The sequence below is a fragment of the Hyla sarda genome, chromosome 9 (assembly GCF_029499605.1).
Source record: "Hyla sarda isolate aHylSar1 chromosome 9, aHylSar1.hap1, whole genome shotgun sequence".
Taxonomy (NCBI): domain Eukaryota; kingdom Metazoa; phylum Chordata; class Amphibia; order Anura; family Hylidae; genus Hyla; species Hyla sarda.
This window is the reverse complement of record NC_079197.1, coordinates 167,622,511-167,646,088: the sequence shown is the minus strand read 5'-3', so window position 1 is coordinate 167,646,088 and position 23,578 is coordinate 167,622,511. Positions and strand designations below refer to the sequence as shown.

Genomic DNA, 23,578 nt, shown 5'->3' with positions numbered 1-23,578 from the left:
AAGACCCTTGCAAGGCCAAATCCAGACATTACAGGCTTCAGCTCCGGTGTTCTCAGGACTTTTGGTAGAAAGGTCCTCCAGGCTGTAGTCTGCACCCCCCTTCCAGTTGCTCATCTGGTATTTCTCCTGTGGTCCTGTTGTGGAGGTGAGAAGAGAAAACTAGGATTAGTCTTACCGGTAAGCCAGTGTCTCAAAGTCCTCCACAACCGCACCAGTTATCCTGCAATCTACATTTTCACGAGGTGCTTGCTTGAAGTGGTTAAAAGTCACCGGTGATGGAGGAAAGGGGAGGGGCTTTAACCGCTCGTGCTGTGCTTCCTGTCTCTATTAGGTCAACGGGTCCAAGCTCCTTTGATAGTTTTGCGGAGGATTCGGAGAAACCGCAATACTGGTAAGACCAAGCCTAGAGCTTTCAGCAAGCTGCAAGTAGTGAGCAAAAAAAAAAATTAAAGATGTCCATTGCCTTTAAGGGTGTGGCCACTTCTCATTTCAACATTTAGCGTTTTTTCTTCTTGCCCTTTTATGTTTCCATCTACAGACCCGGATGAGACTTGTTTTTTGTGGGACCAATTATACTTTGTAATGACACTATTCATTTTAACTGCGTCCATGTTATGCTAATGTGAAACCAGACAATTTATTTAAAATCTACTTAATATCTTTGTTACATATATAATATAATATTATATAAATATATGTGTGTACAGTGGGGATCAAAAGTTTGAGCACCCCAGGTAAAAAATTTTATTAATGTACATGATGGAAAAGTCTCCAAAAGGCATCAAATTACAGATTAGACATTCTTATAATATGTCAACAAAAGCTAGATTTTATTTCCATCATTTACACTTTTTCAAAATAACAGAAAACAAAAAAAATGGCGGCTGCAAAAGTTTGGGCACCCTGCAGAATTTATAGCATGCACTGCCCCCTTTGCAAAGCTGAGACCTGCCAGTGTCATGGATTGTTCTCAATCATCTTCTGGGAAGACCAGGTGATGTCAATCTCAAAGGTTTTAAATGCCCAGACTCATCTGACCTTGCCCCAACAATCAGCACCATGGGTTCTTCTAAGCAGTTGTCTAGAAATCTGAAACTGAAAATAGTTGACGCTCACAAAGCTGGAGAAGGCTATAAGAAGATAGTAAAACGTTTTCAGATGTCATTATCCTCTGTTCGGAATGTAATTAAGAAATGGCAGTCATCAGGAACAGTGGAAGTTAAAGCAAGATCTGGAAGACCAAGAAAAATAGACAGAACAGCTCGCAGGATTGTGAAAAAAACAATTCAAAACCCACATTTGACTGCACAATCCCTCCAGAAAGATCTGGCAGACACTGGAGTTGTGGTACACTATTCCACTATAAAGAGATACTTGTACAAATATGGTCTTCATGGAAGAGTCATCAGAAGAAAACCTCTTCCATGTCCTCACCACAAAAATCAGCGTTTGAACTTTGCAAATGAACATATAGACAAGCCTGATGCATTTTGGAAAAAAGTTCTGTGAACCGATGAGATTAAAATTGCACTTTTTGGCCGGAATGAGCAAAGGTACGTTTGGAGAAGAAGGGGAACAGAATTTAATGAACAGAACCTCTGTCCAACTGTAAAGCATGCGGGTGGATCAATCATGCTTTGGGGTTGTATTTCAGCCAGTGGCACAGGGAACATCTCACGAGTAGAAGGAAAAATGGATTCAATAAAATTTCAGCAAATTTTGGATGCTAACTTGATGCCATCTGTGAAAAAGCTGAAGATAAAGAGAGGATGGCTTCTACAAATGGATAATGATCCTAAACACACCTCGAAATCCACGGGGGATTACATCAAGAGGCATAAACTGAAAGTTTTGCCATGGCCTTCACAATCTCCTGACCTCAACATAATTGAAAATCTATGGATAGACCTTAAAAGAGCAGTGCGTGACAGACAGCCCAGAAATCTCAAAGAACTGGAAGACTTTTGTAAGGAAGAATGGGCAAAGATACCTCAAACAAGAATTGAAAGACTCTTGGCTGGCTACAAAAAGCATTTACAAGCTGTGATACTTGCCAAAGGGGGCAGTACAAGATATTAACTCTGCAGGGTGCCCAAACTTTTGCAGACGCCATTTTTTTGTTTTCTGTTATTTTGAAAGTGTAAATGCTGGAAATAAAATCTAACTTTTGTTGACATATTATAAGAATGTCTAATCTGTAATTTGATGCCTTTTGGAGACTTTTCCATCTTTCCTTGGCTTCTTTATGCACATTAATAAAATTGTTACCTGGGGTGCCCAAACATTTGATCCCCACTGTATGTATGTGTGTGTATATATATGTATATATATAATCATTTAATCATTTTTTTTATATATTATATTCATATATTCCAGCATCCCTTCCAAATGGCTGGAGATATTTTTAAACTTGGTCACATGGTACATATATGTCAAATTAATATAAATTAAATCAACCCTAAATTCTGCATGAAAATTTTGCATGAATATTCCACATGAATTTATAGCCAGTATACTTCAATAGGATTCCTTTGTCCCATTCACGCAGCTGAATTTCTGCTGCAGGAATTCCATTGAGGTGAATTGGCTATGCAGAATTAATTACAGAAATTCCGCCATGGGAACCGGACCTTTATTCTGTGGCTGCAGAGGTTGCTCGGAACTTTCAAATATCCTGTCGACTGTCAGGCAGGCAGGTGTAGAGAATAGTTAGTGAGGGGGATGGGATATGAGGACAAGAGTGTAATTATATAACATAAAGTTGAAATAATGTATCAGAAGCATACAGCATACATCTCTGTCCGCATTGTGACACGTCATACAGGAAATTCTAACATGTCACTAAAAGGATGGACCATAAACAGCGTATTTAGCGAAGGGTGGGGAGGATTTAAACGTTTGCATACAAATAGGCACATGGGCATGTCAACAAGATTTTCACATGTAACAGAGAATTGGGAATTAAGCCACAGGGACCATATATTTAGGATTTGTCATGGGTCCTATTAGCTCTGCTGGAATGATTTCTCCTTGTAACAGTCTTATTTTCCCTCACCACAGCTCAGAGTGGCGGCACAGCTCCCACCTCCACTTCCTCATCCACCACCACTTCCACCACATCCTCCACTACTTCCTCCACCACTTCCACCTTTCCAAGCACTCCTACGGCACCTTCCGCTCCATCTTCCCAGACACCTCCTGGACCAGAACAACATCTGTCACAGCTGCTGGGCTCACTACTGGGCACTGCCAGCTCGGGTATGGCCAACATTGCCATGGGCTCACCAAGTATCGCAGTGGCTGTCCCTGGAATGCCTGCATTTCTACAAGGAGTCACTGATATATTACAGGTAATTGTTCTCCCTAAATGTTTTATAAATGTTATTTTGTTTCAGTTGTTGACAGTGGACAAAGATAAACCTATGACCTGGAGAGGCTTGTTCAAAATAAATCATCTTAAAAGTGCCTCTTTAAATGGGTACTCCGACATAGAGATGCCCAGAGTGCCTGCTTAAGCAAATATTAAAAACAACTATTACCGCCCACACTACCTCCAGTATCACTGCTCCTGGTCTCCACCATGCTCCACTTTTTGGTACCGGGGGTCTACACATCAGTCTGCCAATCATTGGCTAAGGGAGGACATTGCTGCAGCCAGTGATTGGCTTATCACCCGGTGTCTGTCAGGCTCCACTTCCTGGTGCTGGTCTAGTCACACTGTCGCCCAGCCAATTAGCAGCAGTGTCCACCTCAACCATATTTTCTGATTGTGTTTTTTTTTCATTTTTTCTGTACATTTTTATGGAGGGCAGCCATCTTGCCCTCCATAAAAAGTTTACCAACATAAATGGATGCTTTTCAGCAAGCCCCATGGACAGGAGCTGTCCCCTTGACATGAACGGCATAGGTTACTGGGTGTGCTCTGTGACCTTGAACAGGTCATTCCGCAGGTAGGGGGAGACTGAGCAACCACTATTGTGTGTGTATCCTGACTAATTTTTTCTCTTTTTCTACTCCACTGCAGGCAACACCAAATATTCAGGTGTCTTCTACTCCACCCCAGTCATTTACTGCACCCACAAATGCTTCCCCCTCCCCCCCTTCAGCCTCCACCACTCCACCTCAAGCTGCGGCTGCAGATACTCTCCCCCCTGAGTTCTTCACCAGCGTAGTCCAAGGTGTTCTGTCCTCCATGCTGGGGTCTCTGAGTGCAGCAGATCAGAGCGGGACTGAGAGTATCGCAGCATTCATCCAACGTCTCAGTGGCTCCCACAACATCTTCCAGCCGGACGCTGAGGGACCTGGAGGTAATGGTGGCTTCTCTTCACTTGAGTACATGTGTTTATTGACTTGTATGAAGCAGTTTTTTCCTGCTTTGTTTTCTTCAGGATTCTTCGGAGATCTCTTATCACTCATCTGCCATCACTTCTCATTGGTGGATATGGTTATGTTGTTACATGGGCAGTCTCAGCCCCTGCAGAATCTCCAACCTCAGCTTCGCTCCTTCTTCCTCCAGCAGTATCTACATCAAGCAGACCCAACCCCACAGAACATCCAGGTAAGGCCCCAAAGTCTGGCAGGCTTGTCTAAAGCATCTTCCAATATTTAGTGTCTACAGTTGCTATGCTGATCTATGTGTCTCCATGGTTACAGACTACTAACAAACCCAGTGTAGTCTGATCCTGAAGTCATGTTACTTTTTTTCCCCTCTGGCACGTCTTCTGTCTGTAGAGAAACAGACTAATGATTGGTCTTAATAGTGAACATACCTTTATAGTTTCCTTACTTTAACGTTGCCTTGTCCAAAGTTGATTCATCTTAATCTTCATTTTACTTTCAGATGGCGTCAAGAAATCTTATTAATGGTCTGGAAGAATACATCAGAGAAAGCTTTGTAAGTGACTCTTCTTCTTTTACTGAATACATTGCCTTGGTTTTCATACGGGCCCGATCTGAGGGACTCCATCATGGAGGGGAAAAGTGGCTGCAGGAATTGTGAATTCTGTTGAGCCACTTCACTGTATTGAAGTAGCAGATTTTTTCAAGATGTAATATATCTGTAGTATATCTTTTTATTTTTTTTTATTTTGGGCATGTCCATAACTAGGTTACATTAGATATAGCCATAAAAAACAAAGGAAAACCTTCATTCTTTACACAGCAGGCTTATTACTAAATGTATATACGCCTACAACAATTTTTATAAATACTTTTTCGTAAAAATAACATCTGTGTGTCTGTATGTGTATATGTGTATATATATATATATACAGCAACAGAAGAATGCAGCAGCACACTGCCAGCACAAAGATATAGATGAAACATGAACATGCAGATAAAACATGGAGAGCTATACAGCTATGGTGTAATAGATGCAAATGTGAAACTATGAAATAGTGAGGCACTTAGCTCGCAAATTTGTCTCCGCCAGCGGTCAAATAGCTTGGACCGTCCCACCGGGATAAGGTGGCCTCCTTGGGACGGACCCTACACTGTGAATATGCCTGTGTGAACAGTTCAGTAAGCATGGCAGGGGTCTGGAACATCCAAGACACCTTATATACACACCTGATAGAGGTGGGTGGGGTGCAAGGCCAACATGGAGGTAGCCACTCCCCCGTATGTGCAATACAGACAAAGAATAAGTCAGCCAGCACTTTAGTTGATACCAAACTATTATATGGACCTGGCCTACAGGTGCACGCTACTAGGCTAGATATACAGCAACAGAAGAATGCAGCAGCACACTGCCAGCACAAGGATATAGATGAAACATGAACATGCAGATAAAACATGGAGAGCTATACAGCTATGGTGTAATAGATGCAAATGTGAAACTATGAGATAGTGAGGCACTTAGCTCGCAAATTTGTCTCCGCCGGCGGTCAAATAGCTTGGACCGTCCCACCACGATAAGGTGGCCTCATTGGGATGGACCCTACACTGTGAAAAAAAAAAAAAAAAAAAAAAAAATATATATATATATATATATATATATATATATATATATATATCACGCTTGTATATATTTTTTTGAATAAATATAATATATATTTTAAATGTGTATGTATACATATTTATAATCTTAAATAAAAAAATTTTTTATTAATGGAGATTTTTCCCAGAGCAGGTGGGTACCCCCCCCCCCCAACACCTCGACGTATGTTTCATGAACCTACTTCATCAGGAGGTCTTATTTTACAAAGTGACAGCTTTATGCAAATATAGTTGTGAGGCTTTTTGCTGTATTATTGCTGCAGGAAGACTTTCCTACTGCGGAGACAAGACTAGTTGCTAAGTTTATTCCTAACATTTCCCCATCCTCTATATCTATAGGCCACAGCCCCTGTTCGGGAAGATGTGGACATCACCAGAACCAACGTGGAGTTCCTGCAGGAGCAGTTTAGCAGGATCACCACCCACATTCTGCATTGTGCAGGTACGTTCTGACAGACACTGCTATGGCAGGCGCATAGAGGGTCATCAATGCCTTATGTAACCTTGTCTCCTCCACTTTTATCTCCTAGACTCCACGTTCGGGCAGCGTCTCCTGGAGATGTGCAATCAGTCCCTGTTCGAGTGGCTTGCCCTCAATCTGTACTGTCTGAGAGGGGATCAGAACGCCCTCACGTCCGTCATCAACGAGAGGATTGTAAGCTGCACATTCACCCAGCTTTATTTCTGTGAAAGGAGATGCTAGCTACTTCCCACTACAACAAACAAATGGGGTCATGGTCACCCATGTGTGATCATGTTTCAGGGTTATAGAAGGAAGGGGAAAAGAGTTAAGCTACATCAGCTACTTCCCATCCTAAAGTTGAAGGCCTGGAGCAGTTTTTTCTGACCAGAGTGCCTCCAGCTGTTGCAAAACTACAACTCCCAGCATGCCCGAACAGCCGTTGGCTGTCCGGGTATGCTGGGAGTTGTAGTTTTGCAACAGCTGGAGGCACTCTGGTCAGAAAAAAACTGTCCTGGAGTGTGAATAAGGATCTTTTTCCTTACCTTTTCCCTATTTATGTATTCCCCCCCCCCCCCCCCCCCCCCTCCCCATTTTCAGAGACGACTCTCCCTGGATGTGTCTCCAGCATTGGTCTCGTGGGTCACGTCCGTCCTGTCCCTGCGGCTCCAGGTACTACTGGACCAGATGCCTGTGACCGAAGCCGAGGTGCAAAGACACGTGCGCAGAATAGGAGAGCCTTCCTCGGTGAGATGGGTACACACTTTGGTTTTCCTAAATTATTGTCTGTAAGACTGGGTTCGCACCACGTTTTTGCAATACAGTTCCTGTATCGGGTTTTTGATTAAAAAAACGGATTCCTGAAAACTGGACTAAACTGTATCCAAACATGTACAAATTTTAATCCGTATACGGTTTGAAAAATGTATGTCCGGTTGCATCCGTTTTTTTAAGAAAAAAAAAGTATACGTTTTTAACTTTTCACTCCATTATGAATAAAGTTTCACTTGTTTAATTAAAATTCCAAGAAAAAAAACGTGCAAAGTCAAACGGATGGAACCGTATGCACATAAAAAACTTTATAAAAACTTAGAGAAATTTATATCAGCTCCATTGGGGGACACAGACCATGGGTATGCTGCTGTCTTTTCAATACGTTTTTTTAACTGGACCAAAAACAGCGGTAGGCTACGGTTTTGGGTTCGGATACAAAAAACTGACAAAACTGTACAGGATGCAAAACGGGCACAACCTGATGCATCTTTTGGCGTACGGTTTTCAATGGAGAGTCAATGCATACGGTTTTCTATACGGTTCCGTACGGTTTAAATTGAAAATGTATACGGGAACTGTATTGCAAAAACGTGGTGTGAACCCGGCCTTACTTAATTTTCTCGGTCGCTATTCATTGGGGGACACCTATACTGATGGGTATATGCTCTTGCCACTAGGAGGCGCTGACACTAGGAAATTAAGTTGGCTCCTCCCTGGCAGGATAATCCCGCCCACTGGAAGTGAGGTAATCAGTTTTATCTAGTGTCAGTAGGAGGCAAGATACAGGTCTGGGAGCTCCCGAGACCATGTCGTTTTTTGTGTGTTTTTTTTTCTAGTAAGGGATGTTAAGTTTTTTTTCTCACTTTTGTTTCCCTTTTTCAGGTGGGGGTTCAGGAGTATGGCGCTACCTGTTCCCCCATATGCGACAAAGGAGCACAGACATAGAGTATGTACTGTTAACCCCTTATCCCCGACGGCCAGCACCTGGAGGTTGTACCCTGGGTCCGGGTCCCCCATTTGCCCCTGCTCGCCCCGCTATCTTAGCCTGGTATGATGCAGCGTGGCCATAAGCTTGTTGAAGACACCTGAACGAGTATGAGAAGATGGAGTCTGTTGGTGAGTATGTTAACCATCCCTTCTCCCCCCCCCCCTCCCCTCTGTACTCCGCTGGGGTTTCTCCATCCTGAGGTCCCTTTCCTCAGCGCCGGCTCCTCAGCTGCCATTACACGTGGCTGTGCTGGGCTAACCTTGTGGCCTCCTTGTCACGCTACCGGCAGCCCCATCTGCAGCAATTCTCAACCCCACCCCCCCAAACCCCACCCCCACTTTTACCCGGACAGGGGTTAATAAGGATTATTGGGGTTTGTCGTTGGGGGGGGGGGGGGGGATATCCCTGACATTTTTTAATGGGGCTCTCGGGTGTTGGGGCTCGGTGGGCTGTGCGGCGGCTCATTCTCTCGCCGCACATCGGTACTTGTACATATATAGAAAGCCGGCTCTGCTCCTCTGCCCGGCCGACCTTTTTCGCTGCCCTCACTTTCCTTTCATCTGCGCCATTATGGACATCTCATGCTCAGCCCCTCTCCCTCACCTTGTTCCTGGGGCGCTGGGAGGCCAAGTGCTTGGACGACTGGGCCGGCCATTCGGCTCTGGCATCTCTCCGCAGCGCGCATGATATCCTCTGCTTCCTACTCGGTAGGGACTGGGCATGCTGCAGGGGTTGGGGGCACTCCGTCGGCAGTTCTCTGCCCTTCTCTCCCGGGGGTCTGGCAGGTTCTGGCCTCGGGGTCCCTGTGCAGCTCTCTGCTTCCTGCGCTCTTTTTATTTACAAAAATAAAAATAAAAAAATCTTTTGTTTCTCAGTCCATGTTCTTATCCCCCCTCTTGTGGTCATTCAGTAGATTGCAGCCCCTACTTTCTGGTCCCTTGATTGGCTTCCCCTTTTGGCGGCAGACAGCTATTGCAGTCTTTTGATGTCTGCTTTTTACCGGTTTAATCTTGCTGGGTTTCCAGTCTGGAGACCAAAAATTATTTTTGGGGGCCACTTTAATATTTGCTTCCGCCACCCTGTTTTATCACCTGAAGAGGCAAAGGTCTCACCAGCTCAGGGATATTGTCCGTGGCATTTCTGCCATGACATGTCTGCCGTGACAACAGTCGCATTCCAGCCTCATTCCCCAGGGCGAGACACCGGTGGGTTGCCCCTGCAGATGCACCTGCATCCTTGACCTTAGCTGAGGGCCTTTCCCAGGTGTTTCGTTCTCTTGTGTCTTTAGACATCAAGTGTCAGCATTGTGGTCTTTATTCCCGGGAGGGTACTGGAAAACCGCAGTGGTATCAATTTTCTCCCGCAGGTCCTTATAGGTCTTCGGAATTTGTGGCTAGTGTGCTGGACACCCCACTTCTAGTGCACGGTTTTCAAGCACGTGTTCCTACGTGGACATAGACTGGACCCAATACCATAGATAGTGGTCTATGTGGTTTCCTCTTCCGCCAGTCACTCATCACATGGCTGCCCACTGCTAACAAGTGGTGTCCGAAGGAGTGACCCAGCGTGTACAATGGATTTTGTGCAGGGCGAAGGGGATACAATCCACGGCTCCTTACCCTCCCCTGATCTCCCAGGGTGGCGGGGATACTATCCATGGCCCCAGGCCTCCCTACCCCTCCATATGCGACAGTAGGGCTCCAGCGCCTGGGGGTGTTCTCTATTGATAAGCCAGACTGTTGTCTGCTCCCATCATGGGGCTGCCGCTTGCTTGGCTGGAGTTCCGGTACCCCTCTTCTAATGTGAGGAGTCCAGAGGGGGGTCGTTATAGGTACAAAGGGACCCTGTGCCAGTAAGCTGGACAATGGTATTCATGGTCTCCTACACCTCAAGGTCGTCCTTGAGGAGTTACGGTCCCACTGCTATGGCGTGGTGTCCGAAGAAGTGATCCTACGTGTACTATCTACTCTTTTCAGGGCGACAGGGATGCAATCCAGGGCTCCTCAACCTCCCCTGATCTTCCAGGGTGACGGGGATTCTATCCACTGGGCTGCCACATGCTTGCCGGTGTTTTCCCGTACCTTTCTGCGTGGGAGGACTCTGGACAAGTGTTCCTGCAAGTGCACAGGGAGGATGCCAGTCAGCCAGACTTCATCTGCATGGTCTCCAGCACCACCAGGTCGCCCATCGGATCGGCCGCACTCCGGTACCCCACTTTCTGTGGGAGGGTTCGAAGGAGTGATCCTGTGCGTTCAGGAATCCGGTCAGCCATGATTTACTGCTATGTCGGGTCAACTACCATACACTTCCCACTCCGTGGACGGAAGTTCAGGTATCCCTCTGCCGAGGTTTAGCTCTGAGTGAGTTAACCCATGTTGCTCCATGTGCCCTATTCAATGCACCACATACTGGTTCGCAGGGTTCCCTGCTTTACCAGGCCCCTCTCTGCATGTCTGCCATTCTCACGGCTGAAGGCTGGTAACCCACTTTTAATGTGTGGTTCTGACTGCGAGACCAGGTGTGGCCATGGTCCCTATGCCATATAGCCAGACTGTGTCTGCAGGGTTTCTAATCCACCAGGTCACCTCCCCCTTTCTTGTCGCTCCCGTCACTGCATCCCGGTGACCCACTTTCCATGTGAAGTTCCATGAAGTGTGTCTCTGTGGGTTCAGTGAACCTGTTATACCATTCAGACTGTGTCTGCTTGTTTCCAGTCCCACATATCTCCTTCATCTCTTGCATCTGTGACAGCAGTCCTGGTGTGGGGCACCATGAGGAATTGGGGTGTGGGCATTTTCTACAGGTTCCATGGCTTTTCACAGCAACTGCAGCACTCGGTTTCCCTTTCTAAGAGTGCCACGTTGGTCTGCTAGGGGCATAGTTGTGACACACCATTGGGTGCTGAGCCGGTCTTCCATACTGCGGACTTTGATGTCTGAGATTCCTTTCGTGTCTGCAATCTTGGTTCCTCACTACTTTCGAGAGGTATCCATGTCAGTGTCCCTACGTAGGTTAGACCCAGAAGAAAAGAGAAAGCTAGCAGCCATATATACATTGCACACCACAAATAGTCAATGTGTTCCAAAAAATATATAAATCTTTATTTCTCTCAAAACAGACAGATGAGTACATACAATTAAAAACAATTAAAAACACATAATCCAGAAGCGGAGGAATATAATCCTACTACGCCCACCCTGCAGTGGGTACACATTACCCTAAGATGTGAGCCAGTCCCGAACTAATAGAACACAAACCCATATATGCAGCAAATTCTAGAGATTGTACCAATAAGTAGCACCTGGCAAATATAAATATAATATTTTTTATTTATTTTTTGGTTTCATTGTATAGTTTTTCACCCATTTTTTACACATTCACAAACATATAAAAGGAAAGAAAAAGGGAAAGGGGAAAATAAGGGGTTAAATAATTTGTAATAGGGTATACTCATGGTTTGGGGGCCCCTTCGTTATGATCATTTGCTGACTTTTTTTTTTTTTAATTATAATAATGTTTTATTATCTATTTTTTCTTCTTCCTTTCCCCTTTTTTTATTTTTTATTTTAATATTTTTTTTTATTTTTTTTATTATTATTTTTTTTTTTATATATATAGATTCATTTGGACCACTGTGGGGTTTTCATCGGGGATAAGAGCCACACAATCAAATGGAATTCACTCACCGTGTTTTTTTTGTTTATGCATGTCTCATAAATTGTGAAGAATATGTCCAGGAGACATATTCTGGAAGATGCATCTTCACTGAATGTTATGGTTATTGTGATACATGTTGGTATTGGGTATGATCTAGTTCATGGGGGCATGTACATGTTGCATAGGGATATGGTCTAATCATTTGGTTAGTTTCATTTGACATCTGATATTATAATGTTTGGCATTGTATCTCACTTATGTATACACATTTGGGTCGATAGTTAAGTTATTATCATGCCCTTGTATTGTTGGATGGCCCCACTTCCGTCCTTATTCTATTTTTTTTGCCCCTTGCCCCATTTCCGGACAAGCATATACTCAGAATCCCTCCTCCCCTGGGTACCGTGTCAGGCTCGATCACGTGACGGGTGGGCGGGGTGCGGCGCCGATCCGGCAGGGCAATATGCCGGGCGCGGTCGTGCTTTGCATTGCGGTCTGGGCCTCGCTCTGGTCCGCGGTGCGTGCAGGGCCTCGTTTTGGATATGTGCTGTGGGCGGTGCCTTGCCCCGGGCGCTCGTGCGCTTCGAGCCTCGTTCCCGGTCCCATGGAGGGCTAATAGAATCATATGCCAAGCCTCGGTTCCACATACTTTGATTGATAATCAAGCCTCGCTCCTATCCCGGGTCTCGGCCATGGTATGGTAGTTATTGTAGCGCGCCAAGCCTCTCTTTCGCTGATACTCCATAATGAATGCGAGTCTACATGCGGTCCACAGGCATTACCCCAGGTGATTATAATTCTAATGATTTTGTTGTATACATAAGACGGCCAAGATGAGTATTTCGTCACTCCTGAGGAAGCCTCCGTAGTTGGAGGCGGAACGCGTGGGGTCAGTTTCTCCCTGCTTTGGATGTGAGGAGTCCCGGTAGCAGCACTTTAGCACTGAGCCTGACAGCCAGACTTTATGGACACACAGCACTTTTCTCAGGTCGTAGTATTGCACTTTACATTGGGCAGACTTATTACATGCACTGAGATTCAGTTCTTTGCACTTTATACTGGTCAGATTTATATGCACTGTTATTTACATATATATTTTTCATTATATTGACATTGGTCAGGCTGCTAGGCGTTTTATATATTATATTTATATTTGCCAGGTGCTACTTATTGGTACAATCTCTAGAATTTGCTGCATATATGGGTTTGTGTTCTATTAGTTCGGGACTGGCTCACATCTTAGGGTAATGTGTACCCACTGCAGGGTGGGTGTAGTAGGATTATATTCCTCCGCTTCTGGATTATGTGTTTTTAATTGTTTTTAATTGTATGTACTCATCTGTCTGTTTTGAGAGAAATAAAGATTTATATATTTTTTGGAACACATTGACTATTTGTGGTGTGCAATGTATATATGGCTGCTAGCTTTCTCTTTTCTTCTGGGTCTATAGTTTATTGCAGCCTATTGCACCCTATCTTTATTGAGGTGGTGCCCATCGGTTCTTTTCTCTATCCACCTACGTAGGTTAGGTCCCTCGGCACGTGTAGAACCAACCTTCCCTTCTGTCAGTGGGGTGTGCTTCGGACCTTCCTGTAATCTTGTTTCCACATGTGCTCTGCAAATGAGCACCTCTGTTCTGGCATGGGGCCTGGTGGGGCATCACAGACAGTTCAGCATCTCTCCCCCCCCATGCCTCCCAGGTGTCTTCCTGGATTCCCTTGGAGGGTGGTTCAGGCGCCTGCTCCGTTGGTGCCCATCTGGCCTGGGGTTTCACCCCGATGGGGTGTTCCTCTCAACGCTGTTGGTTGCTGTGTGTGTGCTTCTTCCCTGCATTTGTAGTCATGTCTCTGCATCTTTGCCCAGCTCCAGTGTCCAGGATTCCGATCCCTCTGGGGACACAAATTGGCTCCTTGATATGTTCTCGCAGAGTTCCTGCAGGCTTCGTCCACCCAGTACTTTGTCTGTTGCCACAGGGCGGTTCGTCCCTGCTCCTACAGTGCCTGGTGCACTTTGACAATCCTCCTTCCACGGGGTTACGGGGATCAGGGGGCTTGGCATGGTCAGTGCTTGAGTTTCATCTCCACCACCCCTTGTTTTCCCCTCCACTAGGGGGACTATTTCGCTGGTCACTTTCTGCTACCAAGATGGAGTAATCTCTCTCTTCCCACTTTATAGGTGGGATATCTGGCTGGGCCCTTTTTTTTGCTGAGAGCATTCAGTAGAGCTCTTCGCTGTCTCTGCCTGTGTACTGCCCACTATTGCAGCCTGGCTCTCTTCCTGTTTCTTGGTTGTCTACTGCTGCTCAGGCAGCCTTGTCACTCCCCTCTGTCGTAGGGGTTTCTGCTATCCTGTGTGGCTTGGCGACAGCTGATCTAGCCTCCGTCTGATGTGGATATGTTCCTCCTTCCCTTGATGGTGTCAGTAGCGCTACACTGACTCCACAGTTTTCTAGAGTTACCTTTCTGTGCATAGGAGTCCCAGCTGGGTTCCCTTTTGTTCCCCCTCCATTCCCATCCTGATGGATTGTTGCTTCGGAGTGCTCTAACCGGACCCCTGGGGCTCAGGACCTGTTAGTCTCCTTGTCTTGGCCACTATCCTGGGACGCTGTGGTGTGCCTTCTTCTCTAGGTTGGCCCTCCTAGTTCTTTGTGCCTTGGTCATGGTTGAGGTCTTGCGCATGTGTAGCGGTCCTGCCCAGATTTCTCTGCCATCTCATTTATGGAACATTTTTTCTATACCGCACTTCTTCTGTCTTGGCACGGAGCTTTGTCACCTGGAGCATTTCGTGGACGTTGGGTTTCCTTACCCTTCGGGTGTAAGTCTTCTGGGAGACTCTGGAACCTCCAATTCCCATGTCGGCTGCTCCGGTGTTCTGGATACTCCTTTTCAGGCTCTTCCACTCCTTTCTTGGCCATTTATTCTTCGGTGTCAATCTTCCAGGTGACCTAGGAACCTCCATTTCCATGTCACTCTGGTGTTCCAGGATACCCCTTTTCTGGACATTCTGCTTCTTCTTGGCCATTATTCCCTTCCATCTTCTCCTTCGGGGTCCATGTTCTCTCGAAATGGAGGGTGTTTCAGTCAACCGGATTACACCAGTTGAGCTATGTCACCTCCCAGGTGCTCGTGGCGGGCTCCTGGATAGGGGTTTTGGAACTGCAGATGTTCAGATCTTCGATCTTCCGCACCAGGCCTCTCTAAAGCTGGTTTCTGTCTTTTTTTTTTCTATTGTTGTGCCATTTTAGTTTCCCAGCCGGGCTAGCCCTCTGGTTCTGTGTTCCTTTAAAGTTGATTTCCTTCCTCCTTCCGGGATGGTTTCAGCCCCTCTGGCTTCCTAGTCAACTTTTTTTGGTCTCTCTATGATGACTGTAGGTTAAGAGTCCCTGCAAAGGAGGGTCCCTTCCTTTTGGCGGCCCAGTCCATCTCCATGGCAGGGGGATCTTCCGGTAACTCTGTTTCTAGGTCTCGGGTTTCTCTGGCCTGGGGTCTCATCCGCTGGCCTTACGGACAAGTGGGTTCGATCTCAGGACTGATTCCCTTTCACTACTAGTTATTATTCCCACCCTAGGGGACTGCTTTGGTACGTCCCATCAGTTTAGGTGTTCCCCAATGAAGACCAGCCGAGAAATGGAGATTTTTGTACTCACCATAAAATCTCTTTCTCGTAGTCTTCATTGGGGGACACCGCACCCACCCATTTCATTTTTTTTGTCCGGCTATTCTTTTCTGGTTATTGTGTTTTTTTTTGTTTATCCGGGATTCCTTTCTGGGGTCCTTCGGACAAATTTCTTTGTTGGCTTCTCCTACTGCTTTGTGACAAAACTGATTACCTCACTTCCAGTGGGCGGGTATATCCTGCCAGGGAGGAGCTGACTTCTTTTCCTAGTGTCAGCGCCTCCTAGCGGCAAGAGCATATACCCATCGGTATAGGTGTCCCCCAATGAAGGCTACGAGAGAGATTTTATGGTACAAAAAAAAACCTCCTTTTTCTTATATTGCTGCCGTCTTTTTCCTTTAGCAAGTCCCTGCAGCAGCTTCGCAGGAGCAGCCGATGGAGACTTCACCAGCCGACGCTCAGGTAAAACGCCTGTAGGTGGGCGACTCTGGTGCGGACCTTAAAGGGGTTCTCCGGTGCTTACACATCTTTTCCCCTATCCAAAGGATAGGGGATAAGATGCCTGATCGCGGGAGTCCCGCCGCTGGGTACCCCCGGGATCATGCACGCGGCACCCCGTTTGTAATCAGTCCCTGGAGCCTGTTCGCTCCGGGACTGATTACAGGCGACCACCGGGCCAGTGGTGTGTGACGTCACGTCTCCGCCCCCTTGTGACGTCACGCCTCCGCCCCTCAATGCAAGCCTACGGGAGGGGGAGTGATAGGGGGAGTCACACGCCGCCGGCCCGGTTGTCTCCTGTAATCAGTCCCGGAGCGAAAACGCTTCGGGGACTGATTACAAACGGGGTGCCGCGTGCATGATCCCGGGGGTCCCCAGCGGCAGGACTCCCTCGATCAGGCATCTTATCCCCTATCCTTTGGATAGGGGAAAAGATGTGTAAGCACTGGAGAACCCCTTTAAAGATGTAGCAGTTGCATTATTTTCCTGTGTGTGCGTATATGTGTGTGTATGTGTTTTATATGTATGTTTTTATGTGTGTATATATAGATACAGGGTGGGCCATTTATATGGATAAACCTTAATAAAATGGGAATGGTTGGTGATATTAACTTCCTGTTTGTGGCACATTAGTATATGTGAGGGGGAAACTTTTCAAGATGGGTGGTGACCCTGGCGGCCATTTTGAAGTCGGCCATTTTGAATCCAACTTTAGTTTTTTCAATAGGAAGAGGGTCATGTGACACATCAAACATATTGGGAATTTCACAAGAAAAACTGTGATGTGCTTGGTTTTAATGTAAATTTATTCTTTCATGAGTTATTTACAAGTTTCTTACCCCTTAAATGTACCAATAAAATGTGTTCAATGTGCTACCCATTGTGTTGGATTGTCAATGCAACCCTCTTCTCTATATACTGCTATATACTACTATATACATTGCAGGAGAAATGCTAGCACAGGCTTCCAGTATCCGTATACACTGCTATATACACCGCAGGAGAAATGCTAGCACAGGCTTCCAGTATCCGTATACACTGCTATATACTACTATATACACCGCAGGAGAAATGCTAGCACAGACTTCCAGTATCCGTAGTTTCAGGTGCTGCACATCTCGTATCTTCACAGCATAGACAATTGCCTTCAGATGACCCCAAAGATAAAAGTCTAAGGGGGTCAGATCGGGAGGCCTTGGGGGCCATTCAACTGGCCCACGATGACCAATCCACTTTCCAGGTAACTGTTCATCTAGGAATGCTCGGACCTGACACCCATTATGTGGTGGTCACCATCTTGCTGGAAAAACTCAGGGAACGTGCAGCTTCAGTGCATAAAGAGGGAAACACATCATCATGTAGCAATTTCACATATCCAGTGGCCTTGAGGTTTCCATTGATGAAGAATGGCCCCACTATCTTTGTACCCCATATACCACACCCTACCATTAATTTTTGTGTTCCAACAGTCTTGGAGGGATCTATCCAATGTGGGTTAGTGTCAGACCAATAGCGGTGGTTTTGTTTGTTAACTTCACCAATTCACATAAAAGTTTCCTCATCATTAAACAAAATCTTCTGCGAAAACTGAGGGTCCTGTTCCAATTTTTGTTTTGCCCATTCTGCAGCACCTGAAACTGCAGATACTGGAACCTGTGCTAGCATTTCTCCTGCGGTGTATATAGTAGTATATAGCAGTGTATACGGATACTGGAAGCCTGTGCTAGCATTTCTCCTGCGGTGTATATAATAGTATATAGCAGTGTATACGGATACTGGAAGCCTGTGCTAGCATTTCTCCTGCGGTGTATATAGTAGTATATAGCAGTGTATACGGATACTGGAAGCCTGTGCTAGCATTTCTCCTGCGGTGTATATAATAGTATATAGCAGTGTATACGGATACTGGAAGCCTGTGCTAGCATTTCTCCTGCTGTGTATATAGTAGTATATAGCAGTGTATACGGATACTGGAAGCCTGTGCTAGTATTTTTCCTGCAGTGTATATAGTAGTATATAGCAGTGTATACGGATACTGGAAGCCTGTGCTAGCATTTCTCCTGCGGTGTATATAGTAGTATATAGCAGTGTATACGGATACTGGAAGCCTGTGCTAGAATTTCTCCTGCGGTGTATATAGTAGTATATAGCAGTGTATACGGATACTGGAAGCCTGTGCTAGCATTTCTCCTGCGGTGTATATAGTAGTATATAGCAGTGTATATGGATACTGGAAGCCTGTGCTAGCATTTCTCCTGCGGTGTATATAGTAGTGTATACGGATACTGGAAGCCTGTGCTAGCATTTCTCCTGCGGTGTATATAGTAGTATATAGCAGTATATAGAGAAGAGGGTTGCATTGACAATCCAACACAATGGGCAGCACATTGAACACATTTTATAAGTGGTCAGAAACTTGTAAATAACTCGTGAAAGAATAAAGTTACGTTAAAACCAAGCACATCATTGTTTCTCTTGTGAAATTCTCAATAAGTTTAATGCGTCACATGACCCTTTTCCTATTGAAAAAACAAAAGTTGGATTCAAAATGGCCGCCATGGTCACCACCCATCCTGAAAAGTTTCCCCCTCACATATACTAATGTGTCACAAACAGGAAGTTAATATCACCAACCATTCCCATTTTATTAAGGTGTATCCATATAAATGGCCCACCCGTGTGTATGTATGTGTGTGTGTGTGTATATATATATATATATATATATATATATATATATATATATATATATATATATATATATATATATATAATATTATTATATACACACACTGCTCAAAAAAAATAAAGGGAACACTTAAACAACACAATGTAACTCCAAGTCACTGACATGCTTCCTGGCTGATGTTTTGGTCGCTTTTGAATGCTGGAGGTGCTTTCACTCTAGTGGTAGCATGAGATGGAGTCTACAACCCACACAAGTGGCTCAGGTAGTGCAGCTCATCCAGGATGGCACATCAATGCGAGCTGTGGCAAGAAGGTTTGCTGTGTCGGTCAGTGTAGTGTCCAGAACATGGAGGCATTACCAGGAGACAGGCCAGTACATCAGGAGACATGGAGGAGGCCGTAGGAGGGCAACAACCCAGCAGCAGGACCACTACTTCCGCCTTGCTGCAAGGAGGAGCAGGAGAAGCACTGCCAGAGCCCTGCAAAATGACCTTCAGCAGGACACAAATGTGCATGTGTCCACTCAAACAGTCAGAAACAGACTCCATGATGGTGGTATGAGGGCCCGACGTCCACAGGTGGGGGTTGTGCTTACAGCCCAACACCATGCAGGACGTTTGGCATTTGCCAGAGAACACCAAGATTGGCAATTTCGCCACTGGCACCCTGTGCTCTTCAGAGATGAAAGCAGGTTCACACTGAGCTCATGTGACAGAGTCTGGAGATGCTGTGGAGAACGTTCTGCTGCCTGCAACATCCTCCAGCATGACTGGTTTGGCGGTGAGTCAGTAATGGTGTGGGGTGGCATTTCTTTGTGGGGGGCTTTACAGCCCTCCATATGAGGTAGGTAGCCTGACAGAGGTAGCCTGACTGCCATTAGGTACCGAGATAAGATCCTCAGACCCCTTGTGAGACCATATGCTGGTGCGGTTGGCCCTGGATTGCTCCTAATGCAAGACAATGCTAGACCTCATGTGGCTCAGTTCCTGCAAGAGGAAGGCATTGATGCTATGGACTGGCCCGTCTGTTCCCCAGACCTGAATCCCATTGAGCACATCTGGGACGTCTCGCTCCATCCACCACAGACTGTCCAGGAGTTTGCGGATGCTTTAGTCCAGGTCTGGGAGGACATCCCTCAGGAGACCATCCGCCACATCATCAGGACCATGTCCAGGCATTGTAGGGAGGTCATACGGGCACGTGGAGGCCACACACATTACTGAGCCTCATTTTGACTTGTTTTAAGGACATTACATAAAGTTGGATCCGCCTGTAGTGGGGTTTTCCACTTTGATTTTGGGTGTGACTCCATATCCAGACCTCCATGGGTTGGTAAATTTGATTTCCATTGATAATTTTTGTTCGATTTTGTTGTCTGCACATTCAACTATGTAAAGAAAAAGTATTTCATACGATTAGTTCATTCCTTCAGATCTAGGATGTTATCTTAGTGTTTCCTTTATTTTTTTGAGCAGTGTATATACAGTTGTGGCCGTAAATGTTGGCACCCCTGAAATTTTTAAGTATTGAAAGTATTTCTCCCAGAAAAGGATTGCAGTAACACATGTTTCGCTATACACACGTTTATTCCTTTTGTATGTCTTGGAACTAAACCAAAAAAGGAGGAAAAAAAAGCAAATTGGACATAATGTCACCAAACTCCAAAAATGGGCTGGACAAAATTATTGGCACCCTTAACTTAATATTTGGTTGCACACCCTGTGGAAAAAATTACTGAAATCAGTGGCTTCCTATAACCATCAATAAGCTTCTTGCACCTCTCAGCCGGAATGTTTGACCACTCTTCCTTTACAAACTGCTCCCGGTCTCTCTTATTGGAAGGCGCCTTTTCCCAACAGCAATTTTAAGATCTCTCCACAGGTGATCAATGGGATTTAGATCTGGACTCATTGCTGCCACTTCAGAACTCTCCAGTACTTTGTTGCCATCCATTTCTGGGGGCTTTTTGACGTATGTTTGGGGTCATTGTCCTGCTGGAAGACCCAAGATCTCGGACACAAACCCAGCTTTCTGACACTGGGCTGTACAGTGCGACCCAAAAGCCATTGGTAATCCTCAGATTTCATGATGTATTGTACACATTCAAGGCCCCCAGTGCCAGAGGCAGCAAAACAACCCAAATCATTATTGACCTCCACCATATTTCACTGTAGGTACTGTGTTCTTTTCTTTGTAGGCCTCATTCCGTTTTTGGTAAACAGTAGAATGATGTGCTTTACCTAAAAGCTCTATCTTGGTCTCATCTGTCCACAAGATGTTTTCCCAGAAGGATTTTGGCTTACTCAGGTTAATTTTGATAAAATGTAGTCTTTCCTTTTTATGTCTCTGTCAGCAGTGGGGTCCTCCTGGGTCTCCTCCATAGTGGGGTCCTCCTGGGTCTCCTCCATAGTGGGGTCCTCCCCCGTCTCCTCCATAGTTTCATTTCATTTAAATGACGACGGATAGTTCGCGCTGACACTGCTCCCTGAGCCTGCAGGACAGCTTGAATATCTTTGGAACTTGTTTGGGGCTGCTTATCCACCATTCGGACTATCCTGCGTTGACACATTTCATCCATTTTTCTCTTCCATCCATGCCCAGGGAGATTAGCTACAGTGCCATAGGTTGCAAATTTATTGAAAATGTTGCGCAATGTGGACAAAGGCAAATCTAGATCTCTGGAGATGGACTTGTAACTTTGAGATTGTTGATATTTTTCCACAATTTTGGTTAAGTCCTCACAGTTCTCTTCTCCTCTTTCTGTTAGTGTGGCACACACAGACACACAATGCAAAGACTAAGTGAACTTCTCTCCTTTTTATCTGCTTTCAGGTGTGATTTTTATATTGCACACACCTGTTAGTTGCCCCCAGGGGAGTTTAAAGAAGCATCACATGCTTGAAACAATCTTATTTTTCCACAATTTTGAAAGGGTACCAATAATTTTGTCCAGACCATTTTTGGAGTTTGGTGTGACATTTGGTGTCCAATTTTTCCTCCCCTTTTTGGTTTAGTTCCAATACAAAGGGAATAAACATGTGTATAGCAAAACATGTGTTACTGCAATCCTTTTCTGTGAGAAATACTTTATTTTCTTGAAAAAATTCCGGGGTGCCAACATTTATGGCCATGACATGGATAGATAGATAGATAGGATAGATAGATAGATAGGATAGATAGGATAGGATAGGATAGGATGGATAGGATAGGATAGGATAGGATAGATAGATAGATAGATAGATACAAAGAATAAGTCAGCCAGCACTTTAGTTGATACCAAATTATTATATGGACCTGGCCTACAGGTGCACGCTACTAGGCTAGATATACAGCAACAAAAGAATACAGCAGCACACTGCCAGCACAAAGATATAGATGAAACATGAACATGCAGATAAAACATGGAGAGCTATACAGCTATGGTGTAATAGATGCAAATGTGAAACTATAAAATAGTGAGGCACTTAGCTCGCAAATTTGTCTCCGCCGGCGGTCAAATAGCTTGGACCGTCCCACCGCGATAAGGTGGCCTCATTGCGACGGACCCTACACTGTGAATATGCCTCTGTGTGAACAGTTCAGTAAGCATGGCAGGGTCTGGAACATCCAAGACACCTTATATACACACCTGATAGCTGGCTGACTTATTCTTTGTCTGTATTGCACATACGGGGGAGTGGCTACCTCCATGTTGGCCTTGCACCCCACCCACCTCTATCAGGTGTGTACATAAGGTGTCTTGGATGTTCCAGACGCTGCCATGCTTATTGAACTGTTCACACAGAGGCATATACACAGTGTAGGGTCCGTCGCAATGAGGCCACCTTATCGCGGTGGGACGGTCCAAGCTATTTGACCGCCGGCGGAGACAAATTTGCGAGCTAAGTGCCTCACTATTTCATAGTTTCACATTTGCATCTATTACACCATAGCTGTATAGCTCTCCATGTTTTAACTGCATTTTCATGTTTCACCTATATCCTTGTGCTGGCAGTGTGCTGCTGCATTCTTCTGTTGCTGTATGTAATATATATATATATATATATATATATATATATATATATATATATAATATAATATAATATAATATAATATAATTTTCTTTTCTTTTCTTTTTTTTTTTCTACAGACTTAAAGGGGTACTCCACTGGAAAACGTTATATTATTTTAGTCAGCTGGTGCCAGAAAGTTAAACAGATTAGTAAATTAAAATGTGGGTTTGGAGAGGCTCTTGTCAATCAAATAACCATACGACCTGGGCTACCCAATTGAATCACCTATACCCAAGTTGATGAATTAGTTAAATGTAAAAAGAAGGTAAATTGGGGCTCAAGGTCTTGAACAAATGGCCATAGAATATAGTTTGATAAAAAACAGTTTATTAAATATATAAAAAGAATTAGTGGAGATGGGTGTACCACAGGGCCCTTGTGATAACACCACTCCAACAAGTAAAACAATAAAATGGTATAGTAAATGAAAATGTAAAATATAAAAATGTGTCCACTGTAGGAAGGTATCTAAATTCCTCTAAATAATGCGCTCGTTTTTTTCTATTGGCGCAATACTATAAAATAGCAACTTGATGGCTGTAACCCGTAGCAACCATATGCGAGACTGTCAGCCGGCAATAGTAATTATTAATAAGTTCCTTCAGTCCTTAATCAACGATAGATATGAGGAAATGGATATATAAAAAAAAAAGGATATAGAAAATGCTGGCCAGCATAAATATTTCGTTTCAACACGTACTTTAAGTTCAAGTCTCTCGCATAGTCAATTTGTGACAAGTTGTGCAGACTTAACCTGCTGCAGCAAATGAAGTCTATGATGTTTGTCAATTATGCATGAGATACTGGCAGTTTATGACAGGTAATTTTGTATCTCACCACTCCCGGGTATG

General features: G+C 44.9%; 1 protein-coding gene across 13 annotated transcripts in view; it reads left to right on the top strand.

Moving 5' to 3' along the window:
* Positions 1 to 23,578, top strand: part of BAG6 (BAG cochaperone 6) — an 88,801-nt gene that overhangs the window by 44,191 nt on the left and 21,032 nt on the right. For 10 of the 13 annotated variants that reach the window (XM_056540928.1, XM_056540939.1, XM_056540934.1 and 7 more), the window contains 8 exons: positions 3,061 to 3,350; positions 4,025 to 4,307; positions 4,389 to 4,558; positions 4,841 to 4,894; positions 6,337 to 6,439; positions 6,528 to 6,652; positions 7,058 to 7,213; positions 15,895 to 15,954. In XM_056540928.1, coding sequence (XP_056396903.1) covers positions 3,061 to 3,350; positions 4,025 to 4,307; positions 4,389 to 4,558; positions 4,841 to 4,894; positions 6,337 to 6,439; positions 6,528 to 6,652; positions 7,058 to 7,213; positions 15,895 to 15,954 — 1,241 coding nt within the window. The remainder of the gene's footprint in view (positions 1 to 3,060; positions 3,351 to 4,024; positions 4,308 to 4,388; positions 4,559 to 4,840; positions 4,895 to 6,336; positions 6,440 to 6,527; positions 6,653 to 7,057; positions 7,214 to 15,894; positions 15,955 to 23,578) is intronic. The other 3 variants (XM_056540935.1, XM_056540931.1, XM_056540930.1) reach the window with 1 other exon arrangement.